This window comes from Aquila chrysaetos, chromosome 15 (genome assembly GCF_900496995.4).
Source record: "Aquila chrysaetos chrysaetos chromosome 15, bAquChr1.4, whole genome shotgun sequence".
In the NCBI taxonomy this organism is placed as follows: Eukaryota; Metazoa; Chordata; class Aves; order Accipitriformes; family Accipitridae; genus Aquila; species Aquila chrysaetos.
In genome coordinates, this window is record NC_044018.1 from 30005409 (window position 1) to 30024293 (window position 18885).

Here is an 18885-nt window from a genome sequence, read left to right on the forward strand (position 1 = left end):
TCCATTAACCAAAATATCCTCCAGTTTCTATTCACAAGGAAAAGCTCCAGTCCATCTTTTTATTAACTTTTTTTTTTTTGAAAAATTTCCTGACGTTACAGAACTAAACTGAAATGTTTCTCTTCCACTCTTACATTTCATGACAAAACAGAAACTTCATGAGCCGAAAAAAAGGGGGGGGGGGGGGAGGTGAGGGGTGGGGCAGGAAGGAGAGAGAGAAGCTTTATAAAACTAAGATCTGGGGCTCAGCATTTTAACAGCTGAACAGAGAAAGGAATTAAAATGCTGTAATTCAAAAAAAAAAAAAAAAACAAAAACCCCAAAACAAAAAAAAAAAACCAAAAACAAAAAATAAACCTCATGAGTGGCCGCGGAGAGCATGGAGGAACCGAAAAATTTACAAACTAGTTAAAATCTGGGGCTGGCTGCTAAGGGACTACACAGATGGATGGTGAGGTGAGGCCGAGGGTCCGCGTCGGGGCCCCTAGCTGCTTCCCATGCCCCCGGTCTCCGAGGAGAGCCTGCAACGAAGAAAAGGGTGTCAGAGGGGGCCCCGGTTTGGGGGGGAGGAGGAGGAGGAGGAGGAGGGATGGAGTGCAAGGGAGGAAGGGCTTCCCCGTGGGTAGTGCCCTGGAGGGGGGGGCCAGTCCCCCAAGGAAGGAAGGGAGGAAGTTTTTGGGGTGCAGGGGGTTGCTTTATGCACAAGCGGCAGGGAAGATGCAGCGAGGAGGGGGGGGTGCAGCCTGCTGCCCCCCCACCCCCAATACGGAGCCAGAGGGCTCCCCCGGGGCCCAGCACGCTGCTGGGGAGGGACGGATCGAGACCGAGTGTGCCAGCAGGCTCTGCTCCAAGCGGGGGGGGGGGGGGGCAAAGCTTTTGGGGTGGGGACACCCAGGGGAAGGGGGACCCCAAGGTGCCCTGGGCACCCCGGGGTGCGGGCAGGCAGGAATCAGGCAGCAATTCCTGCAGGGAAGGCGGAGAGCAAGGGGGGGGGGGGCTGTACCCCCACCAGGGACCCCTTGGGGAGCACAAGGGGGGGGGGGGGGCAACACACACGATGCAAGGGGGTCCCCGAGCAAGCAGGGATGACACCAGCACCCCCAACCCACACCGAGCACCCCCAGGAGCTGCCACCTCTGCGGCTCAAAGCTTCTCCCTCCCTGCAATTTAAGGGGGGGGGGGGGCACCCCAACCGGGGTGGCAGTGAGCCCCCCCCCAGCAAGAGGGCACCCCACAAGGCCCCTTCCCCGGGGCTCAGCCCCCCCCATCAGCACAGATCTAGCAGAGCAGATTCTCACCGTGGCAACTTTATTACAGGTACAGACATTAAAGAGAGACAGGCGAGGCCGCGAGCCCCGTGGGCAATGTCACCAGGAATGCAATTAAATCCCAACTCGTTTATTCGGTAACGAACCCCTCCCTCCACCCCCCACCCCCTCCCCAAAACCGCGATTGCAACCAAGCTACTAAAAAATGGAAAAAAAAAAGGAGGAAAAAAAAAAAAAGCAACGGCTACAAGCTAGCAGGATCGAGAAGGAATTGAACAGATCACTAGACTCCAGGCCGGGCTGGGACACAGGGAAAATTGTCTCTCGGCCGGCAAGAAAACTCCGTTCTAAGAAACATCACAAGCTCACTTTGGAGTAAAAAGGAGGAGAAAAAAAAAAAAAAAAAACAACCCCAAACAATGAAAAAAAGAAAAAGAATTGCTCTTCCAAGTCTCCTCTACGGGGTCTCCATGCTGCCACCGATCTGCTGGTCCTCTAAGGCCACAAGCAGACTCAGTAAGGAGAAAATCTCTGCTTTTCCGCTTTCAGTTTGTTAGTGACACATGGCACAGCTGGAGCGGAGGTACCCTTAGCAGCAGACACAACATTTAGAGCCAGGAGAGGGACAGGTTTCATGCCAAGCAGACTGGAGACACAAGGGGCGGTCGGAAGAGGGTTGGGGAGGCTGGCGGGTGCTTCGGAGGCCCCCGCTGTGGCGAGCGAGGGGGTGGTGGTGGAGGAGGAAGAAGAAGAAGGGGTGGAGGGTTGAGAGAGGTTGATGCTGAGGTGGTCAGGGATCGTGACGGAGGCTGCCTGGGAGGAGGGTTTAGCGCTTTCTAAACTGTAACAGAGGAGAAAAGGAACAAAAAAAAAAATACGGGTGGGTGGAAGGGAACACCACAAAAAAAAAAAAGCACAGGACAAACAGCGTAGAATCGCATGAGCCGAGCTCGGGGAGGGAGGGAGGGAAGGAAGGAGGGAGCGGCACTGTGAGGCCGCAGCCGTGCCCAGCGAGGTCTGGCCTCACCTACGAGCCGCACCGGGACCCCCCCCGCACACCCCGGAGCCCGGGGCTGAGCCATCAGCTCAGCAGCAAGGCTGTCCCAGCACCCTTGGAGCCGGGCACCTCAACACAACCAGTGTGGAGCAAGTGGAATAAGCCAAATAAAAAAAAAAAAAAAAAAAAAAACAAAAGAGAGAAATCACAGGCAGCTTCTCCTCTGCTCCCGCTCGGGACCAGGCTGGAGCTGCCGTGCCATTCCGGCATCAACCCACGCAACACGGAGCGGTGACAAGTCCCTGCACAGGCTTGGGGCTCTCCCCAGCTCTCCTCCTCCATCCAGAGCCCCAGGGGCTGAGGACGGGGGAGGACATCGCTCCCAGCCCGGCTCATCGCAGCGAACACGGGACGCCACGGCAAGATGGGTCTGAGCGCACAGAGTCCCGAGTCGGGCCCTAAATCCCCGCTGCAGCAGAGAGCGCCGCAGCGTGCCGCATGGCGGGCAGGCAGCCAGGCCCCGTGCCGGGCTGCGGGGAAGCCAGCCGTCCCCGTCAGGGCTCGCCGGCCGCTCTGAGGTATCGGAGAGGAGCCAAGTCAGCACCAACTCCTCTCCCTGGGATCACGGCATCCCACTGGGAGATGCTCAGGATCTCCACAAGCAGGCCCAGGCAAGTCCCTCCTCTATCACCCCACGAAAAAGCCCTCACCACGCAAGCGCCGGATCGAAACAGCACAGCCCTAACCGCCGAGAGCTTGACAGGGCCAGGCACGGCTTTTAAGCAGCCACGGGCTCCCCTCGGCACCGTGGCTGGACCCCTTTCCAGCCGGGTCCGTTACCCTACAGCTTCCCACAGACCGGGAGGCGATCGCACCAGGAAAATGGGACAGCAGGCACAAGGAGAGGAAAGGAAAGGGAGGGGAAAAAAAAAAAAAAAAACCCCAAAAACAAAAACCCCAAAAAAACCACGGGAGAGAAAACCCCTTCCCCTCATGCGTCGGGGCACAAGGAGGGTCCCACGAGCGGTACCCCACGGCACAGGCGTGCAGTGCCAGCCCCCCACCCGACCCGCGGAGCCTCGTCGCCTGGAGACTTACCTGACATTAATTAGATACTGGGCCAAGCTAATGCTCGCTGCAGATCCAGTTATGGTAACCTGCCTGTCAGTAGATCCTTCCACTGGATTGGCAATTTTGATCTGCGCCCCAGACATCTGGCGGATCTCATTGATTTTGGCGCCCTGACGCCCAATGATGCAGCCAATCAGCTGGGGGGGAGGAAAGCAGCTACGTTAACAGCGGGTAAGAGCCAAAAGTGTGTTAACCCATCCTCCTCCTCCTCCCCTGTTGTGTGCCTGTCCTCCACAGGGACAGGGCTGGCACCTCCTGGGGTGTGTTTAAAGGGTTGAGAAGGGGGTTTTCTGCCTTAAAGTTGGCTGGAAGGGGGGAAAGGGACATGATGCAAGCAAGAGTGGTCCAAGGAGGCAGTTTGGGGTGCAGCCACAAGCCCTCCCGCAGCTTTGAAGCCAAGAGCAGGCAACCCCACGCTCCATTTTGTTAGAAGACAGAGGGGCAGACCCCGGTGACCCACAAGGACAAGGGGGCAGCTGCCCGCCCGCTGCCCACCAACCCTCCCTCCCCAACATGGGCTGGAAAGAATGGATCCCCTCTGGATACTCACATCATTTGGAATGGTGAGTTCGTGAGAGGTGGTTTGAGCGGAGGCATCCAAACCTGCTTAGAGACAGAGAAAAAGCAGGAGAAGTTCAGGGAGAGGCGGTGGGACAGTGGGGCGCAGCACAGACAGACCGCAGCAGTCAAGCCAGCATTTGCTGCCGGCTTCATGGCTACCTTGAAGACGGTTTAAAACAGGAGGGGAAGGGCAGAGCAAGCTGTGAGGTTACTCCAACCCTCCCCGCTGCTCCCCACCCTCCTCCCCGCTCGCCTGCTTTCCCCGCCTTGGTCAGCCCAATTTCTCTCCCCCGTGTCCCCCTCCCCGCGATGTCACCACAGGATCTTCCTTCCGGTCAGGACAGTCCCAGAGCAGCGCACTCTCACTGCGGGGGCTCCATTTGGGCGCTCAGCTCTGCTGCCCGCTCCATTACCAGCTTTGAAGGGCTACGCTACCCCCCTCCTCCTCCTCCTCCTCCTCGCCACCATGGCCCTGGCAGGGCAGTGCTACGCCGGCCGGCACGGGCGCTGCGAGGCTGCTCACATCTCAGATGGGGCCAAGCATGTGTGCTAAGTGGGTTGGTTTGGTTTTTTTGGTTTTTTTTTTTTTTTTTTTTTTTTTTAAATGTTTTAAAATATATTTTTCCCCCCTCCCCAGCTCGCTCCCTGCTACAGGGAGCAGCGGGAGCCTCAAGACCTCACCCCAGGGCTTTGGCAGGGGCGAAGCAACCTGCAGACACACCGGCAGCCACAGTGCTTAACACAGTGCTGTCCACCCACCACCAGCGGCAAGCAGGGGCTCAGCCGCTGCAGGCAATCCGCTCCAGCAACTCCTCGGGCAGGGGGAAATCACTGCCCCCCCCAGGCGCATGGCTGGGGGGGTGAAGCAAGGGGGCCCAAGACTCACTACCAGCGCCAGGCACTGGATGACCGAGCCCTCCAACAAGTCCTGCTGCTCTCCACTGTCCAGCTGACTTCTTCTGGGGCATGTACAACCAAGCCAGTCAGTACCTCCAGCCCTTCTAAGGCTCCCCTTGACCCCCCCTTTCCCCTCCCATCCGTGCACAAAGGTGGGCAGCATTTAACAGGGAGAACGAGACCCCGGTCAGTATTAATACACAATAGAATAACTACAGATTTTGTTTTTTAATCATTACCCCAATAGCCTTTCACCTCTGGAGAGCTGGATTCAATGCCTGTTAAGATACAAGTGACAATGAGTTTGGCTGTCTCAAGTTTAGAGCCCCAAATGGATATTTTAGCCATCTTAGCAAATCTACAGCAAATTTGGTACAACTCAACAGTTGCCTGCTCAGGACTGGAGTAGCCGGAGGGGAGAGAGAGGGTGCTGCGGGTCAGGGGGTCTCCCAGTGCATTGGCAGAGCTGTGGAGGATGGGGGTGAAGAGGAAGGAAAGCAGCATGGAGGCCCTGCCTGCTCGGTGGTTTGTTTTCTTTTTTGTTTGGTTTTTTTTTTTGCTACCCTCTGCGGCCCCCCACAACTCGCAGAAGCCGGTACCAAGTCGCCCCCAGAGATGTCACAACAAAAATCATTACCTGGCCAGGCTCAGCTCTGGGGGAACGTTTGATTTTGGTTTTTTTTTTTTGAGAGCACAAGACCCGAGCAGAGGCCCCATTAGAGAGGAGCCAAGCGGCGGCTCGCAGGCTGGCCTTTGGCCCACGCTAGCGTACAGAAGAGAGAAGGAGTTTCCATACCACTGAATCCAGTGTTGCCATGAGACATTGGAAAGTGTGACTGTTGCATTGCCAACTGGTGCAGCTTGGTCAGCTAGAGGGGAAAAAGAGAAAGAAAAAGGCTGATGTTAGCCATTTCCCAAGCCCAAGGGGGGCCAGGACTCACAGCACGCACATCAACACAGACACTACCACTGGCACCGGGTCCCCCCCGGCCCCTCCATACACGGCACTGCCCTCTCTGCACAGAGAGGAGGAAGGCGCCAGGCCAAGGTGGGCTGGGGGGGCTGCACCCACCCCCTGGTGAAGCGAGGTATGAAAGGAGCTCAGGGAGAGAAGCAGAGAGGAGCAGGAGAGACGAGATGGCAGGGTGCTCACACCACACCATGCAAGGAGCAGCAGGGCTGACAGGAGTGCCGTGAAGGGAGATGGGGATGGAGCCTGGCTCGGTTCAGCCCCTGGAGTAGCTCTTATAGCTCAGCTTCCTTCTAGTCCTTCTCCTCCCTGGCCTGGCACATCAGAGTCATTACACCCCCCCCCCCCCATGGCCCCCTCCCCACTCTAAGGGTGCCAGGAGCGGAGATCAGCCCCCACCCAGCCTGCAACGAGCCTACGGGATGAGCATGGGTGCCAGAGGATGGTGGTGTCCGACAGCAAGCCGGGACAGCACCCGTAGGAGAGGTGGCTGCTGCCCAGACTGTCACTCCTCTCCCAAACAGTCCCCGACAGGCTGGCAGCAGCCTGGGCCGGGCCGGATCCAACCCCCTCCCAGCCCCCCCCCCAACTGCCACCTGCGACCGCTCGCTGGGCCAGCTGTCCCCTGCCCCAGGAGAACCACCATGACAGTGAACCATCATGTGCTGTTTTTGTTTTCTCTTGACGGGCTGCGTGCCAAATTCAAGAGGGGGTGGGGGCAAGGGAAAAGCCGGAGCTGGTGTGAAATGCCAAGCCAGGGAGAGGTGGGTTGGGAAAAAAAAAAGTAATATATAGGAGGAGGGAAGTGTCAGAAAGAAGGTGGGGGAAGGACAAAGGAGAGATCTGAGACCGGGTGAAGCTGGCTGCAGGAGTGCAAATTGAAGGGAGGCAAGTTTTTTGGGGGGGAGTTCGGATCAGATCGAGTATTCAGCCCAAGCTGATGGCTAGCGGCTCGAGTCGAGAAAGCACGGAGAAAATTTTGGAAGGGGGGAGGAAGAGGGTGGATTTCAAGACAAGAAGTTGTAAACAAAACTTACATCTGGCTGTGGAATGGCATACTGTCCTTGAATGGTATAGGCCTACAAAAGGAGGAAAACAGTCCTATTAACAACCATCGGACAGCCACCCAGGGACAGACAGATTTCAACTAGCCAGGAAGTCAGAGAGCCAAGGTGGAGAGTTCTCCGGGGCGAGGGAAGTGGGGCAGGGAGAGGCAGGGGACGGATAAATGCTGTAACAAGCAGTTTCTAGACGGGCGGTTACTCGAATTGGCCTTACGTGGCGGTTACAGGGAGGGAGTGGACAGTATGGCGCCGTCCCCCCCAAAAAAAAAAAGTGGCAGACAAAAACAGAACGGCTGGGATCTTGATGAAGATGTATGGTGTGGTGGAGTCCGACAATGCTTCTAGCCCTGCGCCCCCCGCCTCGCCGACAGGGGAAGATCTCCAACGCCCCCGCCAGCCCTGCTAGCTCCCGGCCCCTCCTTTCCCCGGCCCAGCAGCCCCCCCCAAAAAAAAAAGTCCCGTTCCGAGTCCTCTCGTCACTTCCGCACGCCTAGGAAAACGTCGCCGGGCAAGCTAGAGGTAAATGCTGGAGCTGGCTACCGATGCTAGACAAGGCAAAAGAGAGGCATTCGGGGGGGGTAACAAGGCTGAGTGCCTGACCTGCCACAATTCCATGTCTTGAGGTTAAGGGACAGCCACAGACTTCAGATTCCTCCTGAAGCTACCCAGAAAGGGCGAGTCACTGGCTGGGGCCTGGCTGGCTAAGGTTTGGGGGGGGTGGGGGGGGCCGGGCAGGTGGGGGTGGGTGGGATAGGAAGGGGAGAGGGGGGTACACAGCCTCACTTCCAGGTCACCGGAAGAACTGCAGCCCAGGCTGGAATTGGCCCAAGTTCGTTGCCATGCAGTGGCTGCCGGGTGGCCTGCGTGAGGAGAGGTTGGTGGGCTCAGAGTCCAGTTCCCAGTGGACAGGAGTCCACAGCACAAAAGCCACCGTTGACGGTTTTGGGGGACGGGGACGGGGATGCCACCCTTGTTGGCAGTCTCAGAGAGGCCAAGGATTGAACGGGCCGTGGAGACTGAACTCCCCTCTCACCTCCTGAGGTGGTCCCTCCAAGTCAGAGTTGAGGCACATGGATGGGGCGGTGTGGGGGTAGCTCGCACTGCCGCTGCTGTACCTGTCCTGTGGATAAATTAGAGGACTTCAGTCTCCAGGGCTGTCAATCCGAAACCTTCCGCTAACACCAAAGTCACATCGACATTAGCTCTGCTTTTCGAGGGCTAACCCTGCTCTACGCACGACTCTGAGCTGCAAAGACAGAGCGCAACACCACCGGGAGCGGGGCCCGGACGGCTGCATGGGGCTGGCCGCGGCCCTGGGCCAGGGGAGAGGGGTGGAAGAGAAGGAGGGGGGAGAAGAAAGGGGAGGGGAGGGAAGAGATGCGTGGCCGTGGGAAGCCTGCTCCTCACTGCTCTAACGGGGAAGGCGGCCGGCTCCCGCACCACGGGGGGGGGGCCACGCGGTACGGCCCTCCGCTTGCAAAAGGCGCGGGGGGGGGCACGGACGTACCGGCCAGGCGCTTCCCCCGGGGCGCAGAGCGGCAGGAGAAGCTGTCGGAGAGGCAGGGGGGGCTGACCAGGTTCAGGGAGGGGAGGAGGAAGAGGCAGGGAGGGCAAGGGGTGGTGGGGGGGGGCCAAGGCAAGGAAGGGGACGACAGCAGGTCCATCCCCAAAACAAGCATGGCGTGCCAGCCTGGCAGGGGTGGGGGGGGAAGAGCAGAGTCAGGCCTGGCTCTCGGGGAGGCCGGCGGCAGCTACCCCCTTCCCTGCCTACGGAGACCTCCATCAACACCACCGGACCCTGCCTGCGCGGGTCCCTGGGCCGGCTAGGGGCTCCAGGCCCTGCCAGAGCCCACCCCAGAGGGGTCTCCCTGACAGCAGGAAGGCAGCGGATGCGTTTGCACGAGTCGCCGCATTTTCTCCGAGCGTTACGGCAGCCCTGGGAACCGCAGGATGGGGAGCAGGTGACCCCCACCTGGGCCTGAGCCTCCTGCCTTGCCCAGTGGCCTGGATGGGACCACGGGCGAGACACGCAGCCAGCACCCCCCTACCCCAAACAGGGCCGGGGGGGATTCAGGGCTTTACAGCAGACAGGATCCCAAGGGAGCCCTGTCACCTGTAACCTGGCTCGGCAGCAGGGGGCAAGCAACTCCCCTGGATCAGCTCAGCACAGGAGGGACTAAATCCCACATCACCTGATGGCTACTCCTATCTGACACCCTCCCCTCATGCAAGATGAAGCCTTTCTGCACCCCCACCCTACCCACAGCACAGGCTAAGCCTTTGCACCCCTAGCACCAGCCCCAGAGAGCAGAGAACCCCCCCAACCCTCTGGGCCGGTCACCCACAACAGGTTGCCCCGAGTCCTCAGAGCCAGCCCCAGGCAGAGGAGCAGAGCCTGGATTTGGCAGCTGTAGTCTCAGCCTGATTCAAATCCCCCACCACCGCCACCACACTGGGATGGTTTTTTTTTTTTTGGCTGGTTAACTCCAGGACTGTTTGCCAGCACGCCCTCCTCCCCACATCAGCCCTTTTGCACCCTCCCTCCCTCCCCATCCCACCTCTGCCCTCTTCCATCCCTCAGCGAGCTCAGCAAGGAAGGCTCGGAGCAGGCTCTGGGAGGCCGAGGCCAAGCAGAGCCCCTCTCCGCCAGAGGAAGCGGCGTGGGTGACAGGCACGCAGAGCGGCTGATGTGCACTGGCAGCGTGGCAGCTCAGTAAGACACCCCCTTCCCCTCCCCATCCCGCACCCCGAGAGCAGAGGAGAGGCCTTACCTGACCGCCTGCAAAGATGACGGGAGAGCTGGATGGCTTGGGTCGGTACGGGATGGTGACGCCCTTCGGGGGAGACTGGGTGACAGGCAAAGAGGAGAGGTTAGACACCGAGCGCTGCTGGCACTGACAATCCCTTCCCTGCACCCCAGACACCAACGCTCTGCTTCAGGTTTAAAATTGGCCATTTGGGAGGACACAGAGCAATCCTATTTCTTCCCTATCCTGGGCACGGGGCTGAGGGAAGACACCCGAGGAGCAGAGCAGTGTGTGAGGGAAACTTGGGACAGCAGGACACCACTGCTCAGTGCCACCGTGCTGGGCAGCACGACTGATCACCAGGGAGCCATGGGCGACACCGTTAGCCGGTGAGCAGCTCTAGAGGCCTGACTCGACCCCTGTTTTAAGCAGCTCCAAGCCTCACCTGGATGAGGCTGTAATCCCCAGCTATCCCTTTATCCCCCCAGCAGCCGTTTCTCTGTCCTCAGCAGTTTCCACTCGCAAGGAGGGATGCAGCTTGCCAAGGGCAACAGCGATCCCTGGGCTGCACGTGCCTCCCCAGGGGAAAAAAACAGGCCCGTGGGCCCAGGGGGAGGCCCTACCTCAAGCATGACGACGCAGATCTGTTTGACGCACTCAATGATGGACTGTGGGATCCCAGCGATGGTGATGGCTCGCTCGGTCGAGTTGGGCAGCATGTCTCCTGCCACCTGGACCTGTGCCCCTGTGCTCTGCAAAGTTTACGGTTAAAAATAGGCGGTCAGACCCCAGGGAGGGCTGTGACCTCAGCAACAAACCCCGTGGCCGGGTTATACATAGCCAAAACTGTCCCCCCCCACTTCTTGCCCCCAAAATAAAGTCCTTTAATCCTAGCTGGAAATAATTCGGTCATCGGGAGCCCGGGGCAGGAGAGGAGGACCTGGGCTGCAGCCTTTCCCTGTAACCCAAGTCAAGCCAGTCTCCGCAGCCAGCGGAGCTCAATAGAGTTAATCCATCAGCAGCGCCCGGTACTAAATGGCATTACCAAGGGTGGTGCAGGCCTGGCAGCACATTCCCACCCTCCAGTAACTGGAAAAAGGCTGGGGGGGGACAGGAAATCAAGAGCCGAGGGAAGGGGGGAGCAAGAACCCAGGCATCCTGCTGCAGGGGACAGTGCTGGGAAGGGGAGGGTCTGCTCCAAGTCTCAGTTTCACAAGCACTAAAAATACAAGAAGCTCTGAAAAAGCCAAGTGATGCCATGTCTCTACTATGCACTACCACCCAGGGTGGGGGGCTGACACAAGGACTTGCCCCTGGGAGCACCCAGGCCCTGTGCATCCCCCCCTCGGGCTGGCCAACACACACCTCTCTTATCTCTTTGATCTTGCAGCCTCCTTTTCCAATGAGGGAACCGCACTGGCTGGCGGGTACCACGAGCCGGAGGGTGACTGGGGGCCGGCTGGCAGCTGTACTGTTGGTCATGGAGCTGCTGATGTCCTGCGAGGAAGATGAGTTACTCAGAGGGGTCAGCCCGGCACGGTGCCCTCGCCGGAATGGCACGCAGGGAGGTGACGCACCCGGCAGAGGGACAGGGAGGATGACGCTGGCACAGGCAGGCCGGGCCAAGGTGACCCCAGGGCTCTCCCGGTCCTATTTCCCACAACTTTGTTAGCAGCCCAGAAACAACACAGCCACATTTTGACAAAGGAGGAAGCAGCAAAACTCTGTTGTCTCAATGAAAACAGGGGTTTAATCCCCACCAGTGCAGCACAGAAATGCTGGCTGGGTCACACTACACCTGAATGGGAACCAATGATACGGGAGGGGGATAAGTGGTTGGGAGCTCAGTGTGCCCACAGCTCCCAGTTCAACATGGAGCCTCCTGTTGTAACGGCAGATCAGGGCAGGAGCGGCTCTGGGGAAAACAAGCCCAGCGCTGATTACAGCGGTCATGTGCTGGCAGGGGGAGGGGAGGTACAAGGCCACGGCGCTCAACTGACCTACTAAAATAAAAGCTTTAACTCCCGAGCCCAGCGCTCGGAGCACTGGCAGCCAGGAGCCACGCTCGGACAGGGAGACCTTGGAGGACTCCAGCTCTTGGGGTACAGCAGAAACAGCTCTGGGCTCAGTAGCGAGAGCAGAGGGGCCTTGGGGACAGATCTGCCAGCACTCGGCTGTCTCCTCCCAGGGAAGGGTCCCAAATCCAAAGGGCAACAGGCTTTTTACCCCCACAGGCAAGGTGAGGGCCATGGAGCTCTGCCCCCCACCAGGCATGCAGCGCTCACACCTTCCAAACATTGCGGAAGAGGATGGAAAGCTCCTCGACAACACAGCCCCGAGCAGGCTCTAACGCCCACAGCCAAGATCCAGGTTATCTAGGATCAACATCCCCGCTGGACGTCACCAATTCAACGGGACCAGGGGCACGATGCAGCTCCTCCTTCAACGCTGCACAGCCGCACCCCCGGGTCCCCTCGTCGGGGGGCCGGAGATAGAGCCGAGTCCCTGCTACCCACCGAGGCGTGCCAAAGGGGAAGCAGCACGACCACCCAGCAAGACGAGCAAAGCCAGGGGAGTTTCAAAAGCCCTGCTCTGTTTTAAGCTGTTTAACCAGTGGCCATGGAGCATTTTTGGCCCAGGAAAGTCCCTGCGGGGCTCTGGCGCTCAGTGAGCAGACGCTTAAGGATGGCTGAGCACACACGGGAAGTGTCACTACCTGGACCTTGACCCTGCTCGTAGCTGGGCAAAGATCAGGCCCCACAGGGAAAATGCCATCAGCCCATGCGGAACAAGCCCATCCTGCTGCTCATCCCCAGGGAAGAGCTATTCCTCATGCTCTGGACCCCCCTGCATGCTCTGGGGTAGATCCCAGGGTAAATTTATCTGGGTACAGTGGTAAAGGATGACTGCAGGCAGGGCAGCAGCCCGCTGCCTGCTTGCTGCAGGCAGGGGAGGGGGGTCGAGGCCGCACACGCACCTCTTCCAGTTTGTCAATGATCATCGCAAAAGCTTTGAAGATGGCATTGGTAGGTCCAGCAAGGGTGATAATCCGTTCGGGGCAGTTCCCTTCTGAGATGTTAATGCGAGCACCACTCTGCAGGAGGAAAACGAGCAGACGTCAGGGCTCCCGGCCCCCCACTCAGACCCCCCCAAAAGCAGCAGTAGGTCCACACTCCCGGCTCAGTTCTGCGTGGAGCAGCCGGGGTCCCCCGAGATCCCCCACTGGTGATGAATCCTCCCTCTCTCCCTCAGCTCAGCTCCGGGCAGCCATCTTAGCCTCCTCGGCTTCCTGCCCCAGCCCTGCCTACACTTCCCAGCATGCCTCGCGCCCGCCGGCTCCCATCTGCTGCCGGTGCCGCTGGCACAGCACTGCCTGCAAATTCCTTTTAAGGCCCCACGCTGCCACGGCCACACCGAATCCTACCCCCCTCCCCGCTCCCCCCGACCCTCCCGGTCCCCTGACTCACCTCCTCGCGCATCTTCTTCACTGACTCCCCTTTCTGTGCGGGGGAGAGAAGGGAGAGGCATTAGCATGGCTGTGCGGGGCAGTGGGGGGGGGGGGGGAGAAGGAGGCAGGGCAAAGGGGTTTGTTGCTCACTTACCTTCCCAATGATGCTTCCCACCTCCTGGGATGGAAACAAAAGGGGCAATTAGTGCTTAAAAAAAAAATCCACTCCAGGAGTCCCAAGCTTAAACAACCCCCTTTTACAGCCAAAAAAAGTTCCTGGGATCACCCCCCCAGACATACTGACACTTTGCTCCCAGCTGAGCTCTCCATCAGGTCACTTTTTCCCCCCTTCCTGAGCTGTTATTTTTATTGATGCGCTGTGCTTTTAAAGCACTGCCTCACTCGTCATGAGATATCCAGGAGCCGGCCGGGTGCCAAGGAGCACATTCCTAACACCACTGCCTAATGGCTGCAATAACGAGGCAGCTCCGAGAGGTCCGACCGACACAATTTACTGCCAGGGAAGTGCCCAGCCTCCATCCGGGCTGCCGGAAGGGCCAGCCCTGCGTCGGGCGAGGGGGCTTCAGTATGGACCGCGTCAGTATGGACACATACCTTTCCGTGCATAAGTAGTCGGATGGTGAGCGTGACATTTAAACCACCTTCAATGACACCGGTGTCCATCTTGAGCTGCGTTGAGTTGAGTCAGGCTGCGTCAGTGCTCAGATCTTTGGTCACTGGGTGAGTGGAGCTACGAACAAGAGAGGGGTTGCATTTGAGGGGCTGTGCCAACCCTCCCCGGCCAGTTTCAGACCCATCCCAGGGGGATTCAAGCCCCCCTGTGCTTTCTTCTCCCCTTGAATATCCCCCTGGCAGTTTTAAGGCTGCGCTCCTCTCCAAGCAGTGACCAGGAGAGCCGATCCATGGCGGCTCAGCTCCCCAACCAACAGGCTGCTTCTCCTGCCAGGCATTTTCCAGGGCGGATGGGCTGAACTGGCACAATCCCACCTGCATCAAGCAACAGCCGGGGCCACAAGGGTCTTGCTCGTCCCCTGCCTCCTTCCAGCCCCACTCCTCACAGAGGCTTCGCCTACAGCTCCGGGGAACTTGCCTCTACTTGCGAGCCTCACACCTTAATCTAGATTACAAGCTTTCCTCCGCAGCCACGTGTAGACACACATGTGCCAGACAGAGCAACCACCCCACTTCCCTTCGGTTTAACCCGCTTGGGGAGCCGGGCTGTTGAGAAAATATAACAACTTCTCTGCGCCCTGAGCCTGCGTGGGGAGGCCTTTCAGACCGGTTTCCAAGTTGATTTACTCAAACCAGATAAGGCCACACGAGCCCACGATCAGGTTTCAAACAACCTGCGGCCCGAGTCGACAGCAGTTGCAAAACACCACGACCAGCCACCAGCTCGGCTAGTCAACCGTTTAACTTTAAAAATAAATAAATTAAACTAAATTTCAGCTCTTGTTTTTATCAGTCCAGCTGGTCACCGCCCCATCAAAGTTTAACCAAGCCCAGGGAAAGAAGAAGCCAGGGCGAGGGCAGGGGGATTAATCTGGCAGGGGACCATGCCAAGCAGGCAGCCCTGCCGCACTCCAGGTTAATGCTCTTTTAAGGGGAAGCCGCTGGCATGGAAGGGGGTTTTTCTTCTGTAGCGAGGAGTTACAGCCTCCATGAAACTCAGCCTGACATCCTGTCGGATCCAAAAAGGGGCCCGTTTGCCTAGTTTGGAAAGAAGGCCTCAGGATGCGAGCCCAATGGCGGCAGAGTGAGGAGGAGAGTCTAGACCTGAGCCCACGAGTCGGTTGTTTACAAGTTTCCCGGTTCACCGGAGGTGGCAGGAGCCTCGCTGGCATCCGCCGCCGTCTCTCCGGCTCTGAACCCACTTCTCCTCCCACCAGTTCAGCGTCCCAGTTCGCCTTCGTTAGCATTAATTTGCTTTCCTGGCAGCGGTTCTGCCAGTCAAACGAGCTTGGGTCGGTTACAGGGCCGCCTCACAGCCCGCCGGAGACAAAAGGAGCCGACCAAACCTGCCGGGAGGTTACGCAAAGGGAGAAGCGAAGCCGTGTGGGGCAGGCCGAGGCTGGCGAGCAGCCGTCGCTCCGATCCAGGCTCACGGCGAGGCTCTTCCACAGGAAAACTTCCCCCAAACTTCTCCTTACCTCCATCCGCCAGCCCTGCCTGCCCCCACAGTGCACGTGGGAGGCCGGGTCCCTGCCTGCTGCCTGTACCGGGATCAAACCCCGGGGGCCTCCCCACTCAGGATCCCAGCCCCAAACTGGGACCACTGGCAGGGGGGAACTGGTTGCTGGGGCAGGGATTTAGCTCCAAAACCAGCCTGTCCCTGAGCTGGGGGGGAAACGTGGCTTCAAAACCGGCTCATCCCTGTGGTGGTGGGGGGGGGGGAGGTGGTAGTGAAAAACAAGTCCGGGGCTGGAAATCCCAGCTCTGAACCTGGCCTGTTGGCCCGGGAAGGGGAATGGAGGGGGGGGATGGGCCACGGACCGACCACCGGGCCTGGGATTGAACTTCTGGACCGGGCCCCATCCACAAAAGGGGGGGATCCCCAGTCCCGGGATTGCACCTCTAAACTGGACCCGAACCCCAAAGGAAGGGAAAACCGGCCAAGTCCCGGAAGCACAGCTCAGGACCCCAAACCGGGTCGGGGTGGGGGGGGGCAGGCCGGCTCCGGGGCTCTGAAAACACCCCAGCACCCGGGAGGGGGGGCGGGGGGAAGACCCCCGGCCGGGGATCGCGGCTCCAAACCGGGCAGTTCCCGAGGGGTGGAGAAGGAAACCCCCAACTCCGAGCTGGGCCCGTGTCCCGTCCTGTTGTCCCCGTCCGTCCCGCCACCTCCCCAAACCGGCGTAGGCGCCGCCGCGAACCGGGTCGGGGGAGGGAAAAAAACCAATTCGGGATGGCGGCAAAAACGGGCCCAGCCGTTAAAAAAAAAAAAAAAAAACACACAAAAAACCTAAAACCAACAAAACAAAAAAACCCACAACCCCAAACAAACAAAAAAAACCCCTCACCCCCCCCCCCCCCCGCAACCGCTCGGTACCGGGGGGGGGGGGGGTGGCGGCGCCATGTGACGCACGCGGCTCCCCGGCCCCCCCCCGGCCCCGGTTCCCGCTGGAAGGGGGTGTTGGGGGGTGAGGGGGGGTCGGCGGGGAGGGGGGGAGACCCCTCCACCCCCCCATCCCCCCCCTTTCTCCCCTCCCCCCGCGTCGCCCCGCCGGCGGCGCGCGCGCAGGCCGCGGCCTAGGCCGCGACTAGGCCGCACGTAGGCCGCGGGCTGGCGTGAGGGCGCGGCCGGCGACGGGCGGCTGGCGGGCGGCGGCGGGGGAGTTACGCGAGGCCGCGGCTCCGCGGCCGTTGTGGAAGTCGGCGGCGGGAGCCTCGGGGAGGCGAAAGGGGGGGGTTTGGGGGGGTGGGGGGGGTGTTGGGGGTGGGGGGTGGTCGGGCCTACCTGGAGCGGCGCCGGTAACGGCGGCGGGAGAAGGGCGCTCCGGGCGGAGCGGGAGGAAGGGAGGGCGGGGAAGGAGGGGAGGGAGGTAGGGGGGGGAAAGGGAAACGCGCCGGGGCGGGCGGGATGGCGGCGGGGAGGGCGGCGGCGGCGGCTGCTGCTCCTGCTGCGGCGGCCGCGGCGGGTCTGGGAGGGGGCGGCGGGAGCGGCCCGATTTACACCCCGCCCCGACCCGGAAACGGACGCCGCGCACCAGCGAGGCGCGGCGGGGCGGGGATAGAGCGGCCTCTCCCCCACACACACACGCACACACACCCCTCCCCTCCGCGCCCCGCCCCCCTCGCACCAAAGGAGGAGGAGGAGGGGAGGGTTAGGCCGGCGGGTAGAGCGGCGACGTCGGACCGGCAGCGCCGCCGGCGGCTTGGAGGACTTCGGGGGATATGGGGGGGCAAGAGGGGCAGGAAGGGCAATTGGGGGGGCTGGGGGGTATTAAGGGGGGGCAAGAAGGGGGTAATGGGGGGCAAGAAGGGGGTGGGGGAGAATGAGACCGTGGGGGCAACAAGGGGCAGGAGGGGCAATGCGGGGGGGGGGCAGGTTGGGGGGTAAAAGGGCAGCTCCCCCCCCCCCCCCAAGGGGCTGATGGGGGGGTTGTGTTGCATCGTATCCCCCCCCCCCCGACGCCCCCAAAAGTGGGGAAGGAGACGCTGACACAGGGGGGTGTCCCAGCGCTTTATTGGGGGGGCAGCGGGGGCACCCCGGCAACCTCCCCCCCCCAGCAGCCAGGGTCTGCCCCCGGGACCACGGGGAGAGGGGACATGGTGGACACGGGTGGTCACGGGTGGACACAGGAGGTCACGGGTGGTCACGGGTGGTCACGGGTGGTCATGGATGGACACAAGAGGTCCCAGGTAGACACGAGTGGTCATGGGTGGGCATAGGAGGACACAGGTGGTCATGGGTGGTTCCAGAGGGTCATGGGTGGTCCTGGTTGGTCACACGTGGTCATGGAAGGAGACGGGAGGTCCCAGGTGGTCATGGGTGGGCACAGGAGGACACGGGTGGTCATGGGTTGTTCCAGGTGGTCGTGGGTGGGCATAGGAGGACATGGGTGGACATGGGTGCTCGTGGACGGACACAGGGGCTCATGGGTGGTCCTGGTTGGTCACGCGTGGTCATGGATGGACACGGGAGGTCCCAGGTGGTCACGGGTGGGCATAGGAGGACACGGGTGGTCACGGGTGGTTCCAGGTGGTCATGGGTGGACACAGATGGTCATGGGTGGTCCTGGTTGGTCACACGTGGTCATGGAAGGAGACGGGAGGTCCCAGGTGGACACGGGTGGTCATGGCTTCACATGGGCGGACATGGGTGGTCACGGGCAGGACACGGGAGGACATAGGTGGTCCCAGGTGGTCACGGATGGTCACAGCACCCAGGAGGACACGGGTGGTCCCGGGTGGCCACAGCAGGACACGGGTGCCGGGCGGTGGTGGTGGCCTCAGTCGGAGTCGCTGCTGGAGGAGGAGGAGGAGGAGGAGGAGGAGGAAGAGCGCTGCAGGGGGACAGGACAACCATGAGCACCCAGGAGGGGCTGGGGGGGGGGTGACCCCCTCTGTGTCATCGTCCCCCCCATGTGTCCCCCCCCTTCACCTTGTGCCTCTTCTGAGCCTTCTTCATCCTCTTCTTCATCTTCTTCGCCGCCTTCTTGTCCAGCCCGGGGGGGTACAGGGGGGGCACCCCAGGGTGCGGCGTGGGGCACCCTGGGGGTCCCATCGGGCACGGGGGGGGGCCCTGAGGGGGCCAAGGGAGCCCCTGGGGGGTATGGGGGGGAGCCGGGGGGGGTACAGGGGCTGCCCGGGCCCTGCCAGTGGATTTGGGGGTACCCCGGGGGGGGGGTATGCGGGCTGGGGGGGGTACACCGGGTTGGAGGGTGGGGGCTGGGGGGGGTACGTGGGGTTTGGGGGGTACACGGGGTTGGGGGGGGGCGGTTGCCCTAGGGCGGGAGGGAGAAAAGAGAAAATTGAAGGGGGGACCCCGACCCCCTCACTGCCCCGGGGGGAGGCAGGAGGGGGGGCGAGGCAGCCCCCACGCACCTCCCCATTTTGGGGGTGTCAGCCCCCCCACCCCGGTTTGCCCCCCCCACTTACCTGCACCAGGGTCCCACATGGCAGGTGACAGCTCCAGGACCTGGGGGGGGGCACACAGGGTTAGCGGGGGCCCCCAACACCCCAAGAGGGGTCCCTGGGGAACCCCCACTACCGTGGGGACCCCCCCCTGCTGTCTCTGAGAGGAAACTGAGTCACGGCAGCTTGGGGGGGGGGGCCCAG

The 18885-nt window shown here is 60.8% G+C and overlaps 2 protein-coding genes and 1 long non-coding RNA gene across 21 annotated transcripts in view; 1 reads left to right on the forward strand and 2 right to left on the reverse strand.

The window, feature by feature from the left end:
• PCBP2 (poly(rC) binding protein 2) lies at positions 1-18724 on the reverse strand. 19 transcript variants are annotated; one of them, XM_030037438.1, is made up of 16 exons: positions 18706-18724; positions 13699-13834; positions 13238-13261; positions 13103-13135; positions 12613-12729; positions 11001-11132; positions 10259-10387; positions 9660-9734; positions 7922-8008; positions 7683-7748; positions 6862-6903; positions 5651-5723; positions 5094-5132; positions 3947-4002; positions 3364-3533; positions 1-521 (listed from the first exon to the last, which is right to left on the reverse strand). In XM_030037438.1, the coding sequence occupies exons 2-16, from the start codon at positions 13765-13767 to the stop codon at positions 485-487; spliced, it is 1149 nt and encodes a 382-aa protein (XP_029893298.1). In that variant the 5' UTR covers positions 13768-13834; positions 18706-18724; the 3' UTR covers positions 1-484. The 19 variants fall into 19 exon arrangements, with proteins under 19 accessions (XP_029893298.1, XP_029893299.1, XP_029893297.1 ...); XM_030037439.2 differs by lacking the exon at positions 18706-18724 and adding an exon at positions 16562-16693 and having other exon boundaries at positions 3947-3999; XM_030037437.2 differs by lacking the exon at positions 18706-18724 and adding an exon at positions 16562-16693.
• On the forward strand, positions 17378-17724 carry LOC121233821. Its single transcript, XR_005934025.1, has 3 exons — positions 17378-17466; positions 17497-17586; positions 17637-17724. It is a non-coding gene; the product is annotated as an uncharacterized LOC121233821 (long non-coding RNA).
• AMHR2 (anti-Mullerian hormone receptor type 2) overlaps positions 17851-18885 on the reverse strand; it is an 8163-nt gene continuing 7128 nt past the window's right edge. Inside the window, exons 12-14 of the mRNA XM_041128799.1 lie at positions 18706-18745; positions 18209-18318; positions 17851-18072 (exon numbers count right to left, since the gene is read on the reverse strand). Coding sequence (XP_040984733.1) covers positions 17851-18072; positions 18209-18318; positions 18706-18745 — 372 coding nt within the window. The remainder of the gene's footprint in view (positions 18073-18208; positions 18319-18705; positions 18746-18885) is intronic.

Coding starts and splice junctions, on each gene's coding strand:
- PCBP2 (XM_030037438.1), bottom strand. CDS start 13,767: ATGGACACCGGTGTCATTGAAGGTGGTTTAAATGTCACGCTCACCATC. Junction 4,003..5,093: donor AGAGGTGAAAGGCTATTGGG/GTAATGATTAAA, acceptor TCTGTCTCTAAG/CAGGTTTGGATGCCTCCGCT. Junction 522..3,363: donor CAGTATCTAATTAATGTCAG/GTAAGTCTCCAG, acceptor TCTTCGTTGCAG/GCTCTCCTCGGAGACCGGGG.